Source organism: Tenebrio molitor, chromosome 3 (genome assembly GCF_963966145.1).
Source record: "Tenebrio molitor chromosome 3, icTenMoli1.1, whole genome shotgun sequence".
Taxonomy (NCBI): domain Eukaryota; kingdom Metazoa; phylum Arthropoda; class Insecta; order Coleoptera; family Tenebrionidae; genus Tenebrio; species Tenebrio molitor.
In genome coordinates this window covers 29,022,428-29,038,540 of record NC_091048.1, presented here as the reverse complement: position 1 = coordinate 29,038,540, position 16,113 = coordinate 29,022,428, and the positions used below count along the sequence as shown (strand labels likewise).

The 16,113-nt window shown below is 44.3% G+C and overlaps 5 protein-coding genes across 8 annotated transcripts; 2 read left to right on the top strand and 3 right to left on the bottom strand.

The window, feature by feature from the left end:
- Positions 1-36: 36 nt before the first annotated feature.
- On the bottom strand, positions 37-2,789 carry LOC138125489 (leucyl-cystinyl aminopeptidase-like). Its single transcript, XM_069040835.1, has 11 exons — positions 2,249-2,789; positions 2,058-2,202; positions 1,769-2,015; positions 1,460-1,716; positions 1,278-1,412; positions 950-1,230; positions 814-899; positions 653-765; positions 389-607; positions 266-332; positions 37-219 (listed from the first exon to the last, which is right to left on the bottom strand). Exons 1-11 carry the CDS (start codon positions 2,692-2,694, stop codon positions 119-121), a joined length of 2,097 nt encoding a protein of 698 aa, XP_068896936.1. The 5' UTR covers positions 2,695-2,789; the 3' UTR covers positions 37-118.
- Positions 2,790-4,259: 1,470 nt separating this feature from the next.
- LOC138125519 (endoplasmic reticulum aminopeptidase 2-like) lies at positions 4,260-6,943 on the bottom strand. Of its 2 annotated transcripts, none has more exons than XM_069040875.1 (11): positions 6,437-6,943; positions 6,248-6,392; positions 5,953-6,205; positions 5,646-5,902; positions 5,459-5,593; positions 5,134-5,408; positions 4,993-5,078; positions 4,832-4,944; positions 4,583-4,786; positions 4,470-4,523; positions 4,260-4,409 (listed from the first exon to the last, which is right to left on the bottom strand). In XM_069040875.1, the coding sequence occupies exons 1-11, from the start codon at positions 6,871-6,873 to the stop codon at positions 4,356-4,358; spliced, it is 2,013 nt and encodes a 670-aa protein (XP_068896976.1). In that variant the 5' UTR covers positions 6,874-6,943; the 3' UTR covers positions 4,260-4,355. The 2 variants fall into 2 exon arrangements, with proteins under 2 accessions (XP_068896976.1, XP_068896975.1); XM_069040874.1 differs by having other exon boundaries at positions 4,457-4,523; positions 6,437-6,941.
- A 122-nt stretch (positions 6,944-7,065) lies between these two features.
- On the top strand, positions 7,066-8,597 carry LOC138125520 (paramyosin-like). 2 transcript variants are annotated; one of them, XM_069040877.1, is made up of 4 exons: positions 7,066-7,315; positions 7,371-7,892; positions 7,944-8,054; positions 8,106-8,597. In XM_069040877.1, the coding sequence occupies exons 2-4, from the start codon at positions 7,428-7,430 to the stop codon at positions 8,577-8,579; spliced, it is 1,050 nt and encodes a 349-aa protein (XP_068896978.1). In that variant the 5' UTR covers positions 7,066-7,315; positions 7,371-7,427; the 3' UTR covers positions 8,580-8,597. The 2 variants fall into 2 exon arrangements, with proteins under 2 accessions (XP_068896978.1, XP_068896977.1); XM_069040876.1 differs by having other exon boundaries at positions 7,367-7,892.
- A 217-nt stretch (positions 8,598-8,814) lies between these two features.
- CenB1A (Centaurin beta 1A) lies at positions 8,815-13,387 on the top strand. Of its 2 annotated transcripts, none has more exons than XM_069040872.1 (11): positions 8,815-9,011; positions 9,060-9,176; positions 9,314-9,487; positions 9,536-9,860; positions 9,911-10,233; positions 10,283-10,480; positions 11,815-11,921; positions 11,980-12,160; positions 12,215-12,767; positions 12,819-13,039; positions 13,087-13,387. In XM_069040872.1, the coding sequence occupies exons 1-11, from the start codon at positions 8,959-8,961 to the stop codon at positions 13,235-13,237; spliced, it is 2,403 nt and encodes an 800-aa protein (XP_068896973.1). In that variant the 5' UTR covers positions 8,815-8,958; the 3' UTR covers positions 13,238-13,387. The 2 variants fall into 2 exon arrangements, with proteins under 2 accessions (XP_068896973.1, XP_068896974.1); XM_069040873.1 differs by having other exon boundaries at positions 8,827-9,011; positions 9,060-9,126.
- Positions 13,388-13,737: 350 nt separating this feature from the next.
- On the bottom strand, positions 13,738-15,039 carry LOC138125521 (uncharacterized). The gene is made up of 3 exons (XM_069040878.1): positions 14,854-15,039; positions 14,271-14,413; positions 13,738-14,221 (listed from the first exon to the last, which is right to left on the bottom strand). The coding sequence occupies exons 1-3, from the start codon at positions 14,929-14,931 to the stop codon at positions 14,113-14,115; spliced, it is 330 nt and encodes a 109-aa protein (XP_068896979.1). The 5' UTR covers positions 14,932-15,039; the 3' UTR covers positions 13,738-14,112.
- Between the last annotated feature and the right edge of the window lie 1,074 nt (positions 15,040-16,113).

The window sequence follows — 16,113 nt, the reverse complement described above, 5'->3', positions numbered from 1 at the left end:
ACTGAAAAATACCATCTCCACGATTAAATAAATTAAGAGAAGTTTTTTAAAATGTTTATTTCTTCCAGCCCTTACACTTGCTAACGTCGTATCGTTCCCATTATTCCCTTGAACCCTCCTAAGGACTAATTTTAACATTCTCTTTTAACCACGTTATACATTTTTTCATCTGTTCTGAAGCAGGAAGTGTTTGATTCGTCTGGGCGTAATAAAAATGCTCTAAAAATGACAATCTCGTCACAAGAAGTTAATTTTGTGCACTCACCGTCATGCCAGACACGTTCTGCTAATTCGTCCTCGTTAGCCTTTTTCAACAAATTTACCAAGAATGTCTACAGAATGAAAAAAGAAATAATAAACAAACATGTAACAACTCGACAGTTTTTACTTTAGACAGTCTGTACGCCTTTTCGTCGTATTGTTTTATTTTGGTCAATTTTGCGTGCAGGAGAAACGTTATGCGACGCAATTCACGATGAAAAAAGTTGCCTCTAACTCCCATGAGTTTTTCGAAGTACTTTAAAGTAACGTCGCAGGAGATCTCGTTCAGATCGAATAACGAGAGGGCTTCTAACAGAAGAGAATCTCTGTCAAACTTCTCCATTTCCTGAAAGTTGTGTTAGCACCGAAAGGACGAGAAGTAGATATTTACCTGAATGTTGGTCAAGAATTTTTCCCACAAGTTCTCACTGTAAATCACACGATAGTAACCAAGCTGCTTGTAGTTAAACTTGATCCACTTTTCGCCACCATTTCTCAAAGTCACTAAAACAAGTACTTTGGTACTAATTCACCAACAACAAATCCACTCACGTTTATTCATATTTCTGTCAAACCAGACCGTTGTGGGGGTAGTGTTTAAACTAGTGACGTACGTGATGGGAACAGTCCATTTGTAACTGCAACAAACTGGATAGAAAGAGTTTTTCAAGATTGAAGAACGAAGTACTCTAAGGGGATCTCGTTTTGTTGATCTTTCTTACACCTGTTTTGCGTCAAGACATAATCGTCGTTCTCTTCGTCCACATGAAAGATAGGGTACTCGTTCTGATAAAGATAACTCTCCATGAATTCACGCAGATTCAAGTCGGGTCTAACATTCTGCAAAATAATCAAGAGATCGTTAGTGGTTGCGGTTTTAGCAGCAAACCGACAAATGTATTGTCGGATGGCACAATTGAAAGCGTCTTCACCCATCACATGTTCCACCATTCGGAGAAGCGCAGCTCCCTGCAAGAACTTGATTAACTCCATCACAACTGTCAACCAGAGAATACCTTGTTGTACGTGGCGTCGTTGAAGTTTTTCCTGATTTCTTTGGGGGTCACTTCAAAATTAACAATAGGTGTCGAATTCAGATTGTACTCTGACCAATAGAAATCTTCCACGTATTGCGTAAAATACATTTCTGACTGAAAGAAGAAGATGTGAAAAATATTGCGAATTGGGGGCGGATTACGTCAGAATGCGACAAAATGTGTTGTTCGGCTTTCATCCCCATGAACGTGGCGAAACCTTCTTGCAACCAAATGTCGTTCCACCAGTCGTTGGTCACCAGGTTTCCGAACCAAAAGTGAGCCAGCTCGTGGGCGAGGACGTTGTATCTTTGGCCGTCGCCGTAGGTGTCGTCGTTGGAACACAAAAGACCTTTGCCGAAAGTAATCAGTCCCCAGTTTTCTGTCGCCGCGGTTAGCTTGCGCTCGTACTCCACTAGGTCTGCACGAGAAGGGTTTTAAAAGCGAGTGAGGCGGGGAATGAAGATGTGTACCAATTTTAGGTAAGGTGTAGTCCATTCCCGTGTAGTTGGAATAGAATTTGATGGCGTCGCTGGCAAATTTCAAGAGTTTCGTGTCGTTGGCGCTGCTGCAGTTGAAAGAATACAGTCGGAGGGGAACGGTGTCGCTGTATTCGGTATAGGTGAGTTGAGTTATCACGAAAGCTAGCAAATAGGAGGACATCGGGTGTCTCGTGGTCTCGAATTTGTGGAGGACACCATCTGCAACAGTAAAGTTGCTCTAAACGAGATTTGATTGGCGCACTGTTCGATTAATACTCACAATGGATCGCATATTGGACAAAGCAGTGTAAGAGCTGTTGGGAACCACCAGGTTCAGTTGAAACTTGGCCTTGAAGGCGGGTTCGTCGAAACAAGGAAACACCGTCCGTGCATGGGTCGGCTCAAAATCAGTCGCGACTAAATAACTTTACAAAAAATCAATCAAAAAGTTGGAGATGTTCAAATACTCACCTCACAGATTTGTCAGCTCTGGTGTCGGCAGTTTTGAACATTCCTGTCTCAGTCTTTGAAAACAATCCGTGGTATCTGATGTGGATGATGTGGGCACCTGGTGGAATCAGATTGTTTTGGGCGTCTGTAATTCTGATGAGTTCGAGCTCCAGAAATTGATATTTGTACAAATGTGGAGTATTGGTTTCATCCTCTGAGGCAACTCTCTTCATGTTGAAGTAAAGACTGGTGATAGTTAAGTTACTGCTGTGGAATTCGATGAATTCGACTGAAGATGGGACTCTGACGTGAATGCGGACCTCTCCGGTGAAGGTTTCTCGGTCCAAGTCGGGGTGGATCTTGAGGGTGTAGAGTGAAGGCTTGACGTCTCTGTCGAGACGGTATTTGGGTCCAGACGCTGCATCACAAGAGAATACGCTTCCCAACAGAATCAGGACAAGAATCATTTGTCTAGATTTTGGATAGTAACAAACTAAACTATTCGTCGATAGTATTGTGTAAGTGCGTCTTTCCTTCGCGATTATCCTCACCTTTGTATGTTAATCGTTTATCAATTATTAATTCTCCGCCTTCGCATTTAATTAACACATTTACTACCGACCTTGATAAAACTGTGAAATGTTGTGTTTTTATCATTTTTGAGATAGACACGCGGCGCCTTCACCAATAAGACCAATCAGGAGACGATTTGATCCGGTACAAAAAAAAAATGAATTTTTGAATACCTGTTGGGTGGAACCAAATTCATGTGGATGTTTTTGTGTATTTAGAAAAAGCGAAAAGTAAAGAAGTGAAACTGAATCACTTGAGTAAAGAAGAAGAAGAGCACAGAAGGGTAGGTAACAGATTAAGATTAAGATTAAGACGATTAAGACGAAGACACCTAATAAACGCTGCTCCTAGAACTTCTTTTTTTCAAAAAACCCGCCACGTTTCAAAGATCTGTCAATTGGGCAGCCTTGAAAAATTAAAATTTCATTTCATTGCGTGCTATGAATGCGAAAATTAAACAATCCTGTTGACAATTCAAGTTTTCTTGTTTGTGGACACGTTCGGATTGTTTGATTTTGTTCCAAGAAGGTCTTTCAAGGTCATCCGAATCAGAAACCTTGTGAAGTTGATTCCCATGGCAATGACTCGTTTTGTTTAATCAAAGAGATCAAATCGATAAAAGAAAAGATCGACAGTAATGTTTAAAGTAGATACAGGAAACCAAAAAGAAAAATTTGCGAAACCAGCCAACGAGAAAGAGACGAATTTTGCAATGTTTAGAACGTAGCTTTAACCCAACAAATCGAAAATGAAAAGATCTTTTTTCTATAGTTTTACAAAGATCAATTTTATAGCATCGTTTCTAGTGATAATTGAATTTGGGATTGGTATTGAAAGAAAATTTCAGTGTTAAATGTGATGTCATTTAACCTGAATCCATATTTTGGATCAAAATAAACTAGATTATTTTGTAACAACATCTGGGAGACCATTTAAAATTTAATTCTCAATGAAGTGACATTGCTTCGTCAATACCAACCCAATTCCATTAAAATAAAAGTCACTAGATAATAATTTTATATTTATTAAAAAAATTAAATTAAAGAAGCCGAAGTAGAAAAAATAACATGTTACACTCGTTGCACAAGACATGTTGTCGAACTCGTTCGACAATAGACTGTCTTGTGCAACTCGTATAACAATATACTATTATTTCACCGAGAAGAAGCTAAAGAAGATGTTGAGTTAAGGTTGACAACAACCAAGACTTTGGAACGCAGTCTGGAGACAACTCGAGTCTCAAGTTTAGCGCATGAAAAATCACTTAAGTATTTCTCTGAGTAAAGCAGGAAGGGAGCACAGGAGGGTGACAGATTAAAACTTTGAATCCTCCGAGTTAAATTAAACTTCACGGGTTATGAACGACTTGAAAGTCAAGATCGATAAATTAACGGAGACTTAATGGGATTCTCAATCACGAATTTGACGCCCCCTTATCCCCAAGTAATAAAAATATTGGTCCAACTCTTCGCATCATCTTTAATACAAGCAGAACAAATTCTCTACGACATTTTGTATCGGCGAACGTTGTTTTTTAACCACTTTATGCACGCTTTCATCTGATCCGAAGGAGGAAGTGTTTGGTTTGTTGCGTCGACATACGACTCATCTGAAAACAACAAATCTTGTGTAAGCTCAAGATTTTGTAACACTTACCGTCTCCCCATACAACTTCCGCCAGGAAATCCTTTTTAGCTTCTTTCAACATATCTCTGAGGAATATCTACGACACAAAACAAATATTAAAAAAGGTTGCAACCAAAGTCCAACACGAGAAGTTACTTTGAACAATTTGTATGCTTCTTCGTCATATTGCTTGATTTTGCTCAGCTTCGCGTTCACCAGAAACAAATTCAATTCGAATTTACTGCCAACACTGATTTGTTTTTGGAAATATCTTAAGACCACGTCACAAGAAATTTTGTTGGCGTCAAACAGCGTGAGAGCTTCTTGTAGGAGGTGGTCTCCGTCAAATTTCTCAACTTCCTGAAGCTTGTGTTAGTACTAAAAAACTATAATGTGGATTATTACCCGAATGTGAGTCAAGAATTTTTCCCAAAGGCTTGGACTGTACTTCACAATGTAGTACCCGATCTCCTTGTAATTAAACTTGATCCACTTTTCGTCACTTTTTCTCAAAGTCACTAAAACAAGTACTTTGGTACTAGTTCACTAACAACAAATCCACTCACGTTTGTCCATATTTCTGTCAAACCAGATTGTTGTCGGAGTACTTTTTGAACTAGTAATATACGTAATAGGAACTGTCCATTTGTAACTGCAACAAACTGGATAGAAAGAGTTTTGCAAAGATCAATCAACGAAGTACTCACGTGTTCTTGTTTCGTTGTTCTTCCTTACACCCGCTTTGTGTCAACACATATTCGTTGTTCTTTTCTTCCACGTGAAAGATTGGATACTCGTTTTGATAGAGATAACTCTCCATGAACTCACGTAGGTTAAGATCGGGTCTGACTTCCTGCATGATCTTCAAGAGATCTTTAGTAGTTGCGGTTTTGGTGGCGAAGTGACAGATGTACCGACGGATGGCACATTTGAAGTGATCTTCCCCCATCACTTGTTCCGCCATTTGCAAAAGCACAGCCCCCTACAAGAACTCAATTGACCAACAGCAAGTCTAAGTTGATGGGAGTCAACCTTGGTGTAGGTGGCATCGTTGAAGTTCTTTTTGATTCCTTCTGGGGTCTCTTCAAAGTTCACAATGGGAGTGGAGTTGAGATTGTACTCCGACCAGTAGACATCCTCGTCGTATTGCAACGAAAACGATGACGTCTAAAACGCACAATTGTGAAAAATACTTATTGTAAAAAAGGGAGCGGATTACGTCAGAATTTTTGAAAATGTGTCGCTCGGCCTTCAACCCCATGAAAGTGGCGAAACCTTCTTGCAACCAAATGTCGTCCCACCAGTCGTTGGTCACGAGGTTGCCGAACCAAAAGTGGGCCACTTCGTGGGCAAGAACTTTGTACCTTTGGGAGTCATCGTACATTTCGTCGTTTGAGCAAAGAAGACCGGTGCAGAACGTGATCAACCCCCAGTTCTCGGTGGCTGCGGAGTGGTTGCGATCATACTCCACCAAGTCTGCAAAACGAACCGACAAGAATAAACAGGTTTTGGGATCTGCGACTTACCGATTTTGGGAAAAGTGTAACTCATTCCGGTGTATTGGGAGTAGAATCGGAGGGCGTCACTTGCAAACTTCAACAGCTTCGTGTTGTTGGTGTTGTTGCAACTGGGGGAGTACAGTCGGAGAGGAACGTTGCACTCGTTGACGTACTCGATGTAGTCCACTTGCGTGATTACAAAAGCCAACAGATAGGTGGACATCTGGTGTGTTGTGGTGTCGAACTTGTAAAACACTCCATCTGGGGTGGAAAACGTGCGCTACAAGCGATACAGTCGTACCAGTGCTCAAGAAGTACTCACAACTGATTCCATGTTCGACAACGCGGTATAAGAGCTGTTGGGAACCACCAGGTTCAGCTGAAACTTAGCCTTGAAGGCGGGTTCGTCGAAACAAGGAAACACTGTGCGCGCATGGGTCGGCTCAAAATCAGTCGCAACTAGATAACTTCACAAAGATTAACAAACAATCGAAGATGTTCAAACGCCAACCTGACAGTCTTGTTGTCTCTTGTTACACCAGTTTTGAACATGCCTGTCTTTCTTTTGGAAAACAATCCTTGATATCTGATGTGGATGAAGTGGAAACCTGATGGGATAAGCCTGTCTTGGGCATCTGTAATCCTGACGAGTTCGTGTTCCAGAAACTCGTATTTGAAGAGTTGAGAAGTATTTTTCTCCACAACTTGGTCGTGGTTTAAGTAAAGACTAGTAACAGTCAGGTTACTGCTGTGGAATTCGATAAACCGGACGGGAGAGGAGATTCTAACGTGTATGAAGACTTCTCCGATGAAGCTTTCTTGGTCTAAGTCGGGATGAATGCTGATGGTGTAGAAAAAGGGCTTTACGACTTTGTCGAGACGATATTTGGCTTCAGACGCAACACCGCAAGAAAAAACACTTCCCACGAGTAGCACTGCACGAATCATTTTTCTAGATTTCCAACGTACCAACTAAACTATTCATCAAGACAAATACAAGTGTGTGCGGTTATCCACACCTTTGTATGCTAATCAAACATTAGTTTAGTTTCTTTACTTTTGCATTTTGTTAACACATTTAGCGCTAGTTCCATATATATCAATAAATAATTGTAATTGGGGTTATGAATGAAACGCAAGACTTTTTGGTGTATTTTTAATACCTTTTGGGGCAAAGACCCGGCGCCTCCACCAAAACATAACCGAAACAAACATGTTGTTGCTTGGTTTCGGCGTCGAAAGCGATCTAGATCCAACCTTGAAACTTATCTCTCATCTGTCACTGGTATGGACAAATCAAACTGATATGAGTGCGTTCTTGCGGATTCGAAAAAAATTTCATGAGAAAAGTGTTGAATAAGAAATTTTCGAGTCCGTCAAAGTTGGTCGGGTAGGTCTCAGCCCCCACACTTTCTAGTTTTCATGGCAGGTTTTGTTCCAGGAAGGTCTTTCAACGCCATCCGAATCAGAAAGCTTGTGATGTTGATTCCCACGAATTGCCAATGACTGAAGACTCGTCTTGTCTGATCAAAGAGATCGAATCGCTGAAGGAACAAATCGACAGTCTTAAAACAGCACTCAACACTCTCAAACTGGACACGGAAAGCAAAGAAGTGAAACTGGCGAAACTGGCGAGGGAGAAAGAGAAACTGTCGATGAATCTTGCCAAGATCAGACGCTCGAACGTGACTTTGACCCAGCAACTCGAAGATGAGAGGAATTTTTATTTCAAGGAGAAGGAATCGTACTGTCATGAGATGAACGAGTACAAGAAGCTGAAGAGGGCGTTGAGTAATTCAAACGTGACGACGCAGGTTGACAACGACGAAGAGATTCAGAAGTTGAGGAAGACTTTGGAGCATACTCTGCAGACCAACTACAACTTGAGCGTCAAGTTTTTGAGAATGAAGGAGACGAAGAATCACTTGAGTAATTCGTTGAGTAAAGCAGAAGAGGAACACAGAAGGGTAGGTAACGGATTAAAACTGGAGTCGTCGTGTTGAATTAAGCTTCACCAGGTTGCCAACGACTTGAAGGTCAAGATCGACAACTTAACGTCCGAGATGAACCAGATCCTCGACCAGAAATTCGACGCCCCTTTATCCCCAAGTAATAAAAAATACTTGCAAGTTAGTCCAACTCTTCGTGTCACCGTTGATGCTAATTTCGTCCGATTGCAGCTAGTCAACCAGAACTGTTCTCTAGTCTACGAGAATCTCTATTTACAAACGCAAGTGGACCAGTTGTGCGTGAAGCTGAGGCGCAGTAAGATCCAAAGAACGAAGAGCGAGACGAACAGTCGAATCCAACACACGTGCAAAGAGAGAAGAACGAAAATTAAAACTCCAAAGGCTACAACCGAAGAGAAGATTATCAAGATATTTGAGCGAGACAAGAAACCCGGTCTGCCTACGGTGACGATTTTGAACGAGAAAGAGGTGACTGTGAAGCTCCACAGTTCGGAAAGAAAACTCCAGCTGCCCGTGGTGAACGAATCGAAGTTGGAGGTTTTCCAAGTTTCGGAGCTGCAGTCGCGGAGTTCCGTTTCCGACGTGGCCGGAAGCAGGAAGAGAAGTCGATCCGCACCTAAGATAGTACAGAGTGTTTCGTTTAAGGACGCCTCACCGTCGATAAGTAAAGACGAAGAGACGTAATAAACGCTCCTACTAGAACTTGTTTCATTTCAAAAAACCCGCCGCGATTCAAACATCTGTCAAAAACCTTGAAAAATTGAAATTTGAATTCATTGCGGGCTACCGATGCGAAAATCAAACAATGTTGTTTACAGTTTAAGTCAATGTTGTTTGTGGACATGTTTGGATTATTTGATGAGCGATAGAGAGTCTTATCGGGAGAATGACCGAGCAAGTTGTTTCCGTCGTGTTGGTAGCGCCGCCGCACAGATGTTGGTTTGACGTTTGACGTTAACAATAATAAAGAAAGTGGGTTGTCCGATGATGACTCAAATTTAAGCGTTCTCAATCTTATCGTGCATTAAAGTGTTATGACCACTTAGTCCGTGAGTTTGATAAAATGGTCGGTAAAATCGAGCTGGAAGAATGTCTGCGAGATTCGCCCAGATTCAGGTTTGTCAAAACGTCGGAAAGCAAACAAAATTTGATTTTATTCGTTAGGAGCTTGTTAGAAGAAGAGGAGGCGAGCGTGGACCAGCTAGAACAGAAACTGGACAAAATCTTGAAAGTATGTGGGACAATGGTTGATTCAGGAAAAACATATGTTGCCCAACAAAGGTTTGCCAATTAACGCTAATTACGCCAATTATTTTACTTATTTATTTGATACCACGCTACATTTTTACGCAAACGCGCCCAGCTAACATTTGCATGAATCACGGTTTTATTAGTCAATTAATTGCACACCGTTCCAGTTTGTTCGCGAACAGCTTGTGGGACCTGAGCGCGCACTTTCGCGAGGACTCCACAGTGCTCTCGTCCCTGAACAAGCTGATACACAGCTTGCAGGAGATGAACAAATTCCACACGATCCTCCTAGACCAGGCGTCGCGCACGATCCTCAAGAATCTCACGTCATTCGTAAAAAAGTACGTCGGCGATTACTCTCGTATCGGTCTTTAGAGCGTCTTTTTCAGCGACATTAGAAGCGTGCGCGACTACAAGCACCATTTCGAGAAGATCTCGTCCGAATTCGACAGCGTCCTGGTGCGGAACTCGCAGACGCCGCGCAGCAAGGCCCAGGAAGTCGAGGAGATGCAGAACGTGCTGTTGGCGGTCAGGTCGTGCTTCGGGCACCAGGCCCTCGATTACGTCAACAGCATCAGTCTGTTGCAGACGAAAAAGCGCCACGAGATTCTCAGCACGCTGCTGTCGTATATGCACGCGTGCACGACCTACTACCACCAGGGGTCCGACCTGTGCGCCGACCTGGAGCCCTTCTTCAAGACCCTGGCCGATGAGGTGATCGCCGCCCGCGATCTTGACAGTTTTATCGATTTGTTGGTGTGCAGATCGGCGACATGCGCGAAGACACCAGTCTGGTCGAGAAAGAGCTGGAGAACAGGCACGCGACGGTCAACAGCCTCGAGGTGATACGGCCCAAGGTCGGCAAAGACTCGCCGATCATGGAGGGCTACCTCTTCAAGCGCACCTCCAACGCCTTCAAGACCTGGAACCGGCGCTGGTTCTACCTCTACGACCACAAGCTCGTCTACAGGAAGCGCTCCGGCGAAGAGGCCGAGACCGTGATGGAGGACGACCTGCGGCTCTGCACCGTCAAGCCGGTCCTCGACGGGGAGCGCCGATTTTGCTTCGAAGTCCTGTCCCCCGCGAAGTAAATCGCCGATTGCTCGATCGCCCCCAGCTGTGAGATTTTGTTTCAGGAGTCACATGCTCCAAGCCGACTCGAAGGAGATGTACGAGGCCTGGATCGCCTCGCTCCAGAGGGGAATCGGCGCCGCTTTCCAGAGGATCCACAGCATCGAGAACACGGATAACTCGGTCAAATTGAATAATCCCAACGAACAGAGCGGAAACGGCTCCATTGCCAACTTCAACAACAACAAAATCAAGAAGTTGAGGTGAGTTGCAGGTTTGAGACCGGCAGTGGCACTTTCTTTTTTTTTTTGGCCCCTTCACTTGTTGACACCAGGTGGTACTTAAAATTCCGGCGGTGATAAATGATTGTCATTTTCTGGATGGGTGGAGAGCGGGGAGAGCGATTCTAGTTCCGCAAAAAAATTGTAATGGGTTTTATGGAAAGCCGCAACAGGTTTGTGGCGGAATGCGGTGGAAGGGGGAGATTGTCCCGTAAAAAATTCTGTCGATTTAGATTTGGTGGCATATTTTTCCCGATATTTTTTTTTTGGACGCCATGTAAAATTTTAAAGACAATGGAGAGCAATGGAAATTCAATTGTTTGCAACATTTTTCCAGCGTAGAAAATGACACAAGAAACGCCTGACATTTTAACGAAATAAAATTAGGTTAGAAAATATTTTTAATTTTTGTAGTGCATTCTCCCTCCACGGAATGTGACAATATGAAATTGGGAAAAGCTTACTATGCATACTATGCAACTCCGGAGAATAATTGGTTACCTACAAAAATTACTTTACACTGTTAAAAGAAGTAGAATGTCTCCTACGCCTTCTCTAAATATATATTTATTTGAAGGCCCGATATTTTAAATTTGCAAATGGAACGACTACATTTAGATTCCGAATGTTTTTACTGGGATTTTTAATTTTTTGTAATGACAAGTGAAATGAAATAAGAAAAAACATTTAATAGTTATTTGATACATATAAGGCCGCAAAATCATTCTTTAACGTACCGAGAGAAAAATTGTCTCGGGCCCGATTTCAAGTCATGGTGGCAAATAGGTGGTGCAGCGCAAATGTGTAGCTATCTTTGTCCTACACATTAATTACCAATATGCGTCATCTTTCTCTCTTGCGCCGTTACCATGACAACAAGTGAGACCGTCGCAAGTCAACTTGAAACCGAAAATTGTTTCAGGTACGCGAAATGCTCGTTTCGCGTACGTTTGCACAAAAAAATATATTTTTTTTAACAATCAAACGGTATTTAAATGTTTTAATGATAAAAATAATTACATTCTAAAGGGGTATTAAAAAAAACAACGACTGCATTTTGATTCGAAGTATTTTTAGTACGAATATTTGTTGTTTGCCAATTGAGCGTAATAAAATATTTAAAACAAGCACACGTTATCTAAACATTTTTTATGACAATAGTAATTACTTTATAAAGGGAAATTTAAAAACACAACGTGACATTGTTATTCAGAATGTTTTTGGTAATATTTTTAAAACAATCCGACGCTTCTTGAATATTTTTACGAGAAGAACTACATTTGAAGCATTTTTGACGAACGTAAAATTTTTTGTAGGATGTGGGAGCAGCTGTTAAAAATCCCCGGCAACAACTACTGCTGCGACTGCGGAAGCCCCAACCCTCACTGGGCCAGCATCAATCTAGGCATCACTCTCTGTATAGGTAGGTGCACCTCAGTCTTTCCCCTAGATTTGATTTTAACGCTTGTAACGTGGGACAGAATGTTCGGGGGTCCACCGGAGCTTAGGTGTGCATTACAGCAAAGTCCGCTCTCTTACTCTGGACGATTGGGAACCGGAAATAATCAAAGTCATGGTAGAAATGGGCAACACAATAGTCAACAAAATTTACGAGGGTCAAGTGCCCGACGACTTCGTCAGAGCGACTCCAGACTGTCCGGGGTAAGTCCGGTCGTTATGTTTTTGTAATTGTTTTGTCACCGACGCTCTCGCCAGGACCATCCGCGAGTCCTGGATCAAGGCGAAATACGTGGACAAAAAATTCGTGAAGAATCTCCCACACTTCGACTCGCAGCAGAGGACTTCCAGGTCCAGTCTGATGGAGATTAGGAAGTGGAGCGTGCGGAAGATCAGACGGAGACCGCGCAGCTGCGACAACTCGAAGAAGAGGTACAAATCTGTGTTCAAATCGAACGAGGATGTGTCGAGGGACCGGATCTCGGAAACCAGCGAGAGCAGCGACCAGTCGACGGAGACCAACACCCCGAGCAAGAAACGCTCGAGCATACTCCTGTTCGGGGATCTGGACAAGCAGCCCCTGGACGGACCGATCGATCTGAGCAGCGACCAAGAGTCGACGGGGGGCGAAGGCGAGGACACCGTCGAGGAAGAAGACATCGACAAGCTCCACCCGAACCTGTTGCTGTACAAAGCCGCCGCGGCGCACAACTTGCCTGTGATGTGCGAAGCGTTGGCTCTGGGGGCCGACAAGCAGTGGATCAATTTGGAGGACAGAGGCCGCAGTCCCATACACCAAGCCATCTTGAGCGTAAGTCCGTCGCCGGTTGTTGATTTGCGTTAATGTGGGGTTCGATCGAAGGGTTCGGTGATGCCGTGCGCCTATCTCATCCTGAACGGGGCCAAGATCAACGCGCAAGATCAAAACGGCAAGACCCCGCTGCACCTGGCCACGCAAGAAGGCCACACCGCTCAGGTGTGTCTCCTGCTCAAGCACAGAGCGGACCAGCACTTGGAGGACGACGAAGGCAAAGTTCCGCTGCAGATGGCCGAGCAGAAGGAGCACGCCGACATCGTCACGCTGTGAGTCGCCGAGTTCGGAGAGGTTTCGTTTGACAGTTGTGTTGCAGATTGAGGTTAGGTCGGCTCAACGACGAAATGAAAGACTCGGAGCACGGGGTCACGGGCGACAGCATGTTCAACGACGTAGTCAGGGACTTCTCTCAAATGGCTTGCTCGCACCCGGAGCGGCTGCAAAGGCAGAAAACGGACAACGAATGATCAACGCTAATACGGCGACTTTTTCGCCGGAAGATGTAAATAATCGAGGTTATGTTACCTGTAGGTTACGGACACGCCACAAGTGAATTTTTTACTCATTCCGTTAAACATAGACTAGAATATCATTATTAATACAATTATAACAGATGCCTTGGACGTTTATAATTGCCTTAACATGTGATATTAACCTAGCATTTTATATGCTTTGTACTCTTCCAATAAGCGGTAGCAGCGATGCCAAATTTCATGTGTAATTGTAGTACGCTCAAAGTCACCCCCACAGGGGGCGGTTTAGTCGTTCGGTGTCTTTCCAGATGTGCTCATGTATCTCGTTATTCCTGTTTTTGCATCAAGCGGTGTTTTATTTTTTATGTATCGCCATGTTGGAGGGCGGGGCGCCCTCTATCGAACAATAGACGCAACGAAGAAGTACAGTATGTAACACAAATAATGTACGAATAAACTGTACAGATCTGAGTTGTGATTGAATAAAGAGTCGATAAAACTTGATAATTTATTGCTTAATCGATTGATATAAAAAAAACAAGAGATGTAATTTTGAAGGGCATGGACCGAACGAAAAATACTGCAGATAAATACATAAATAAAAAATAAATACAGCATAGGTAATCTACGAACACTAGTGCCGATCTAAAAAATACTAAAACTAGGTGTCAGCCAATAGGATAGTGTGAACTAGCAAATTAGAGACGTTGCAGCAATACCGACTATTGCACTGTTAAGATGAATTTTTGGTTTAAGTAAAGACGGCTCCGGGGCCGCCAGAACATAAGTACTATAATTCAGAAATACTGGATACTATTAGGCAACGGAATCTATGTTGGTGAGTCCTTCGCGACTAGGCCGTGCGGTCCTCACGAGGTGGTCTTGGAGCTGTCGTCGATCTTGCAGCGGTAGACGTAGGCAGTGATGGAGATGTCGTCGTCGTCCCTGAGACACTTCTTCTCCTTGCTGCACTCGCACCTGGAAGGGGGCCGTTAGTGGCGGTGGCCTGGAGGCAGAAGGGACTTACTTGTTGCGCATGAAGTAGTCGATGTAGCGGGTCATCTTGTTGTAGACCGCCCACCCGCAGGGCGTCCTCCCCTGGCAGACTTCCTTCGTCTCGGCCGTGCCCTCCGCGGAGGCGTTAGCGGAAGCGGTCGAAGCCAGCGATCTCTGCAACAAGCGGCGCTGAGTTATCTCCGAGCGCGTCGAGTCGCGGCGACGACGGCGGCCCTGGGGCGGGCAGGATGTCCTGCGGAAGGTGTCCAATAAATCCATTGTTGCAAATTGGCCGGCCGGTAATTAGCCCCAGGAGCGGCCGTCGTGGAAATTGCTAACGCGCAAATCGAGATTTATGTTCGGCGTCAATTCGACAACAACAATAATTAGATAAAATGTCAACAAGGGTTAACACCGGATAAGCACGAGGAGGACGTGCGAGCGCGCCTCTTTGTCGGCTGAATGGACCGAGTCATTCAAGTCTTGTCAATGGAGCCCCACCTTTGGCGCAAGGTCACTATTACTACGACGGACCGGCGGTGCCGCTCAGGTGGTCGCAGGTGCTGACGCAGGTTCCCGGAGCTGCGCCGCAAAACGCGGGACGCTGGACTTACCTTGGCGAGGCTGAGGGCGCTGAGGGCCTCGACGCAGATTAAGGCGACCACCGCGATCGTGACGTACTTGAGGGCCATCTCTGCACTCTTATTCAAACAGCACGTGCCGACAACTTGTGAATCTGAAGAATCTTGGCGGTCGTTTATATAAGCGTCTTGGCGAAGAAGTGCGCGCGCACCTTCTAAGCCCGTCGAAGGACCGGAGCTACCGGAAAACGCGTCCGTCGAGGGCCCTCGCGCCTTCCTCCGGCTCCGGAAAAGCGGCCCTCGCCCCGGGTCGGTGCGAGCCAACAGGTGTCGCCCGCTTGCGCCGCCTTTTCCGCCGAAAACTCTCCGACCCGTTGTTTTTTCGTCGAAAACGCGGGGGGAACCTCCGGAGCGTCGCTTGAGGCCAATAATGGGTTTCTGGTGACACCCGACCTTGGTCTTAATCAATATAAACAAAGTGTCGCTTCGAATTTATTTTATTGATGGTATCGGGCCACGGCTACTATTAATGCAAAACTGACCAGTTCAAGTGATTTAACATTAAGCGAATTTTTATCGCGCTGTTTGTCAGGACCGGCTGCGCAAACAAAAATAAAGGAGCGGCTTCACTCTTCGCCGGTGCCAATTAGTCACGAAGTGGATGATGCAGGTCGGCAGGCGATCTCTTGCCTCTAAATTGTACGCTACCAGCGATTAACACACCCATTTGCAACAATGTTTGCCGTAATTTGCATGTTGCGCAAAAAGCCGCCGAGAGAAAAATCCGGTGGACCGGTTGCATCGTGCACTCGTCCCACGCTCGCTCCGGACCCTAAATCATGTCCTTCTGAATGCATCACTACGTGACCGAAAACATGCCGTCTGAAGGAGGACGCGCGAAGACTTGCGTAGCCCTTTGCCGCAGGTCACGAACATCAAAGCCGATTTGTCCCTCGAGGTCTACGCAAAACGCAACACCTAACCTCGAATCATTTTTCTTTTCGCACCGGTTGGAACATTATTGTTATTATCGCAAAAAGAATTATTTTTATTGTTGGTCGCTGATCCGTGGCTAAAATGTCAACCGATTAAACCAAATCGGTGATTAAACGCGTGATCTAGCTTATCGAAATATGTACGTAAAAAAATCGGGGACTCCGGTGGATCAATAGAGAGACATTGCCGTGTCATATAGCGGTTAGCAGTATTTACAGTCCATTTTTTTTAAATCAGCTGTCAAAGTGTTGTCAAGTTGGTATGAACAATTGAAAGTGCATTTCACAATATAGGTTG

Bases quoted from the DNA above. Each gene is read 5' to 3' on its own strand.
- LOC138125521 (XM_069040878.1), bottom strand. From the start codon at position 14,931: ATGGCCCTCAAGTACGTCACGATCGCGGTGGTCGCCTTAATCTGCGTC. The intron at 14,414-14,853 runs GTAAGTCCAGCG...CGCTTGTTGCAG, and splicing joins GCGCCCTCAGCCTCGCCAAG to AGATCGCTGGCTTCGACCGC. The intron at 14,222-14,270 runs GTAAGTCCCTTC...GCCCCCTTCCAG, and splicing joins GACTACTTCATGCGCAACAA to GTGCGAGTGCAGCAAGGAGA.
- CenB1A (XM_069040872.1), top strand. From the start codon at position 8,959: ATGGTCGGTAAAATCGAGCTGGAAGAATGTCTGCGAGATTCGCCCAGA. The intron at 9,488-9,535 runs GTACGTCGGCGA...CGTCTTTTTCAG, and splicing joins CTCACGTCATTCGTAAAAAA to CGACATTAGAAGCGTGCGCG. The intron at 10,481-11,814 runs GTGAGTTGCAGG...AATTTTTTGTAG, and splicing joins AACAAAATCAAGAAGTTGAG to GATGTGGGAGCAGCTGTTAA.
- LOC138125489 (XM_069040835.1), bottom strand. From the start codon at position 2,694: ATGATTCTTGTCCTGATTCTGTTGGGAAGCGTATTCTCTTGTGATGCA. The intron at 1,413-1,459 runs GTAATCCGCCCC...TTCTTCTTTCAG, and splicing joins ACATTTTGTCGCATTCTGAC to TCAGAAATGTATTTTACGCA. The intron at 220-265 runs GTGAGTGCACAA...TGTCATTTTTAG, and splicing joins AGAACGTGTCTGGCATGACG to AGCATTTTTATTACGCCCAG.
- LOC138125519 (XM_069040874.1), bottom strand. From the start codon at position 6,873: ATGATTCGTGCAGTGCTACTCGTGGGAAGTGTTTTTTCTTGCGGTGTT. The intron at 4,787-4,831 runs GTAATAATCCAC...CACAAGCTTCAG, and splicing joins AATTCTTGACTCACATTCGG to GAAGTTGAGAAATTTGACGG. The intron at 4,410-4,456 runs GTAAGTGTTACA...TGTTGTTTTCAG, and splicing joins GGAAGTTGTATGGGGAGACG to ATGAGTCGTATGTCGACGCA.
- LOC138125520 (XM_069040876.1), top strand. From the start codon at position 7,266: ATGAGAAAAGTGTTGAATAAGAAATTTTCGAGTCCGTCAAAGTTGGTC. The intron at 7,316-7,366 runs GTAGGTCTCAGC...GTTTTGTTCCAG, and splicing joins AGTCCGTCAAAGTTGGTCGG to GAAGGTCTTTCAACGCCATC. The intron at 7,893-7,943 runs GTAGGTAACGGA...AAGCTTCACCAG, and splicing joins CAGAAGAGGAACACAGAAGG to GTTGCCAACGACTTGAAGGT.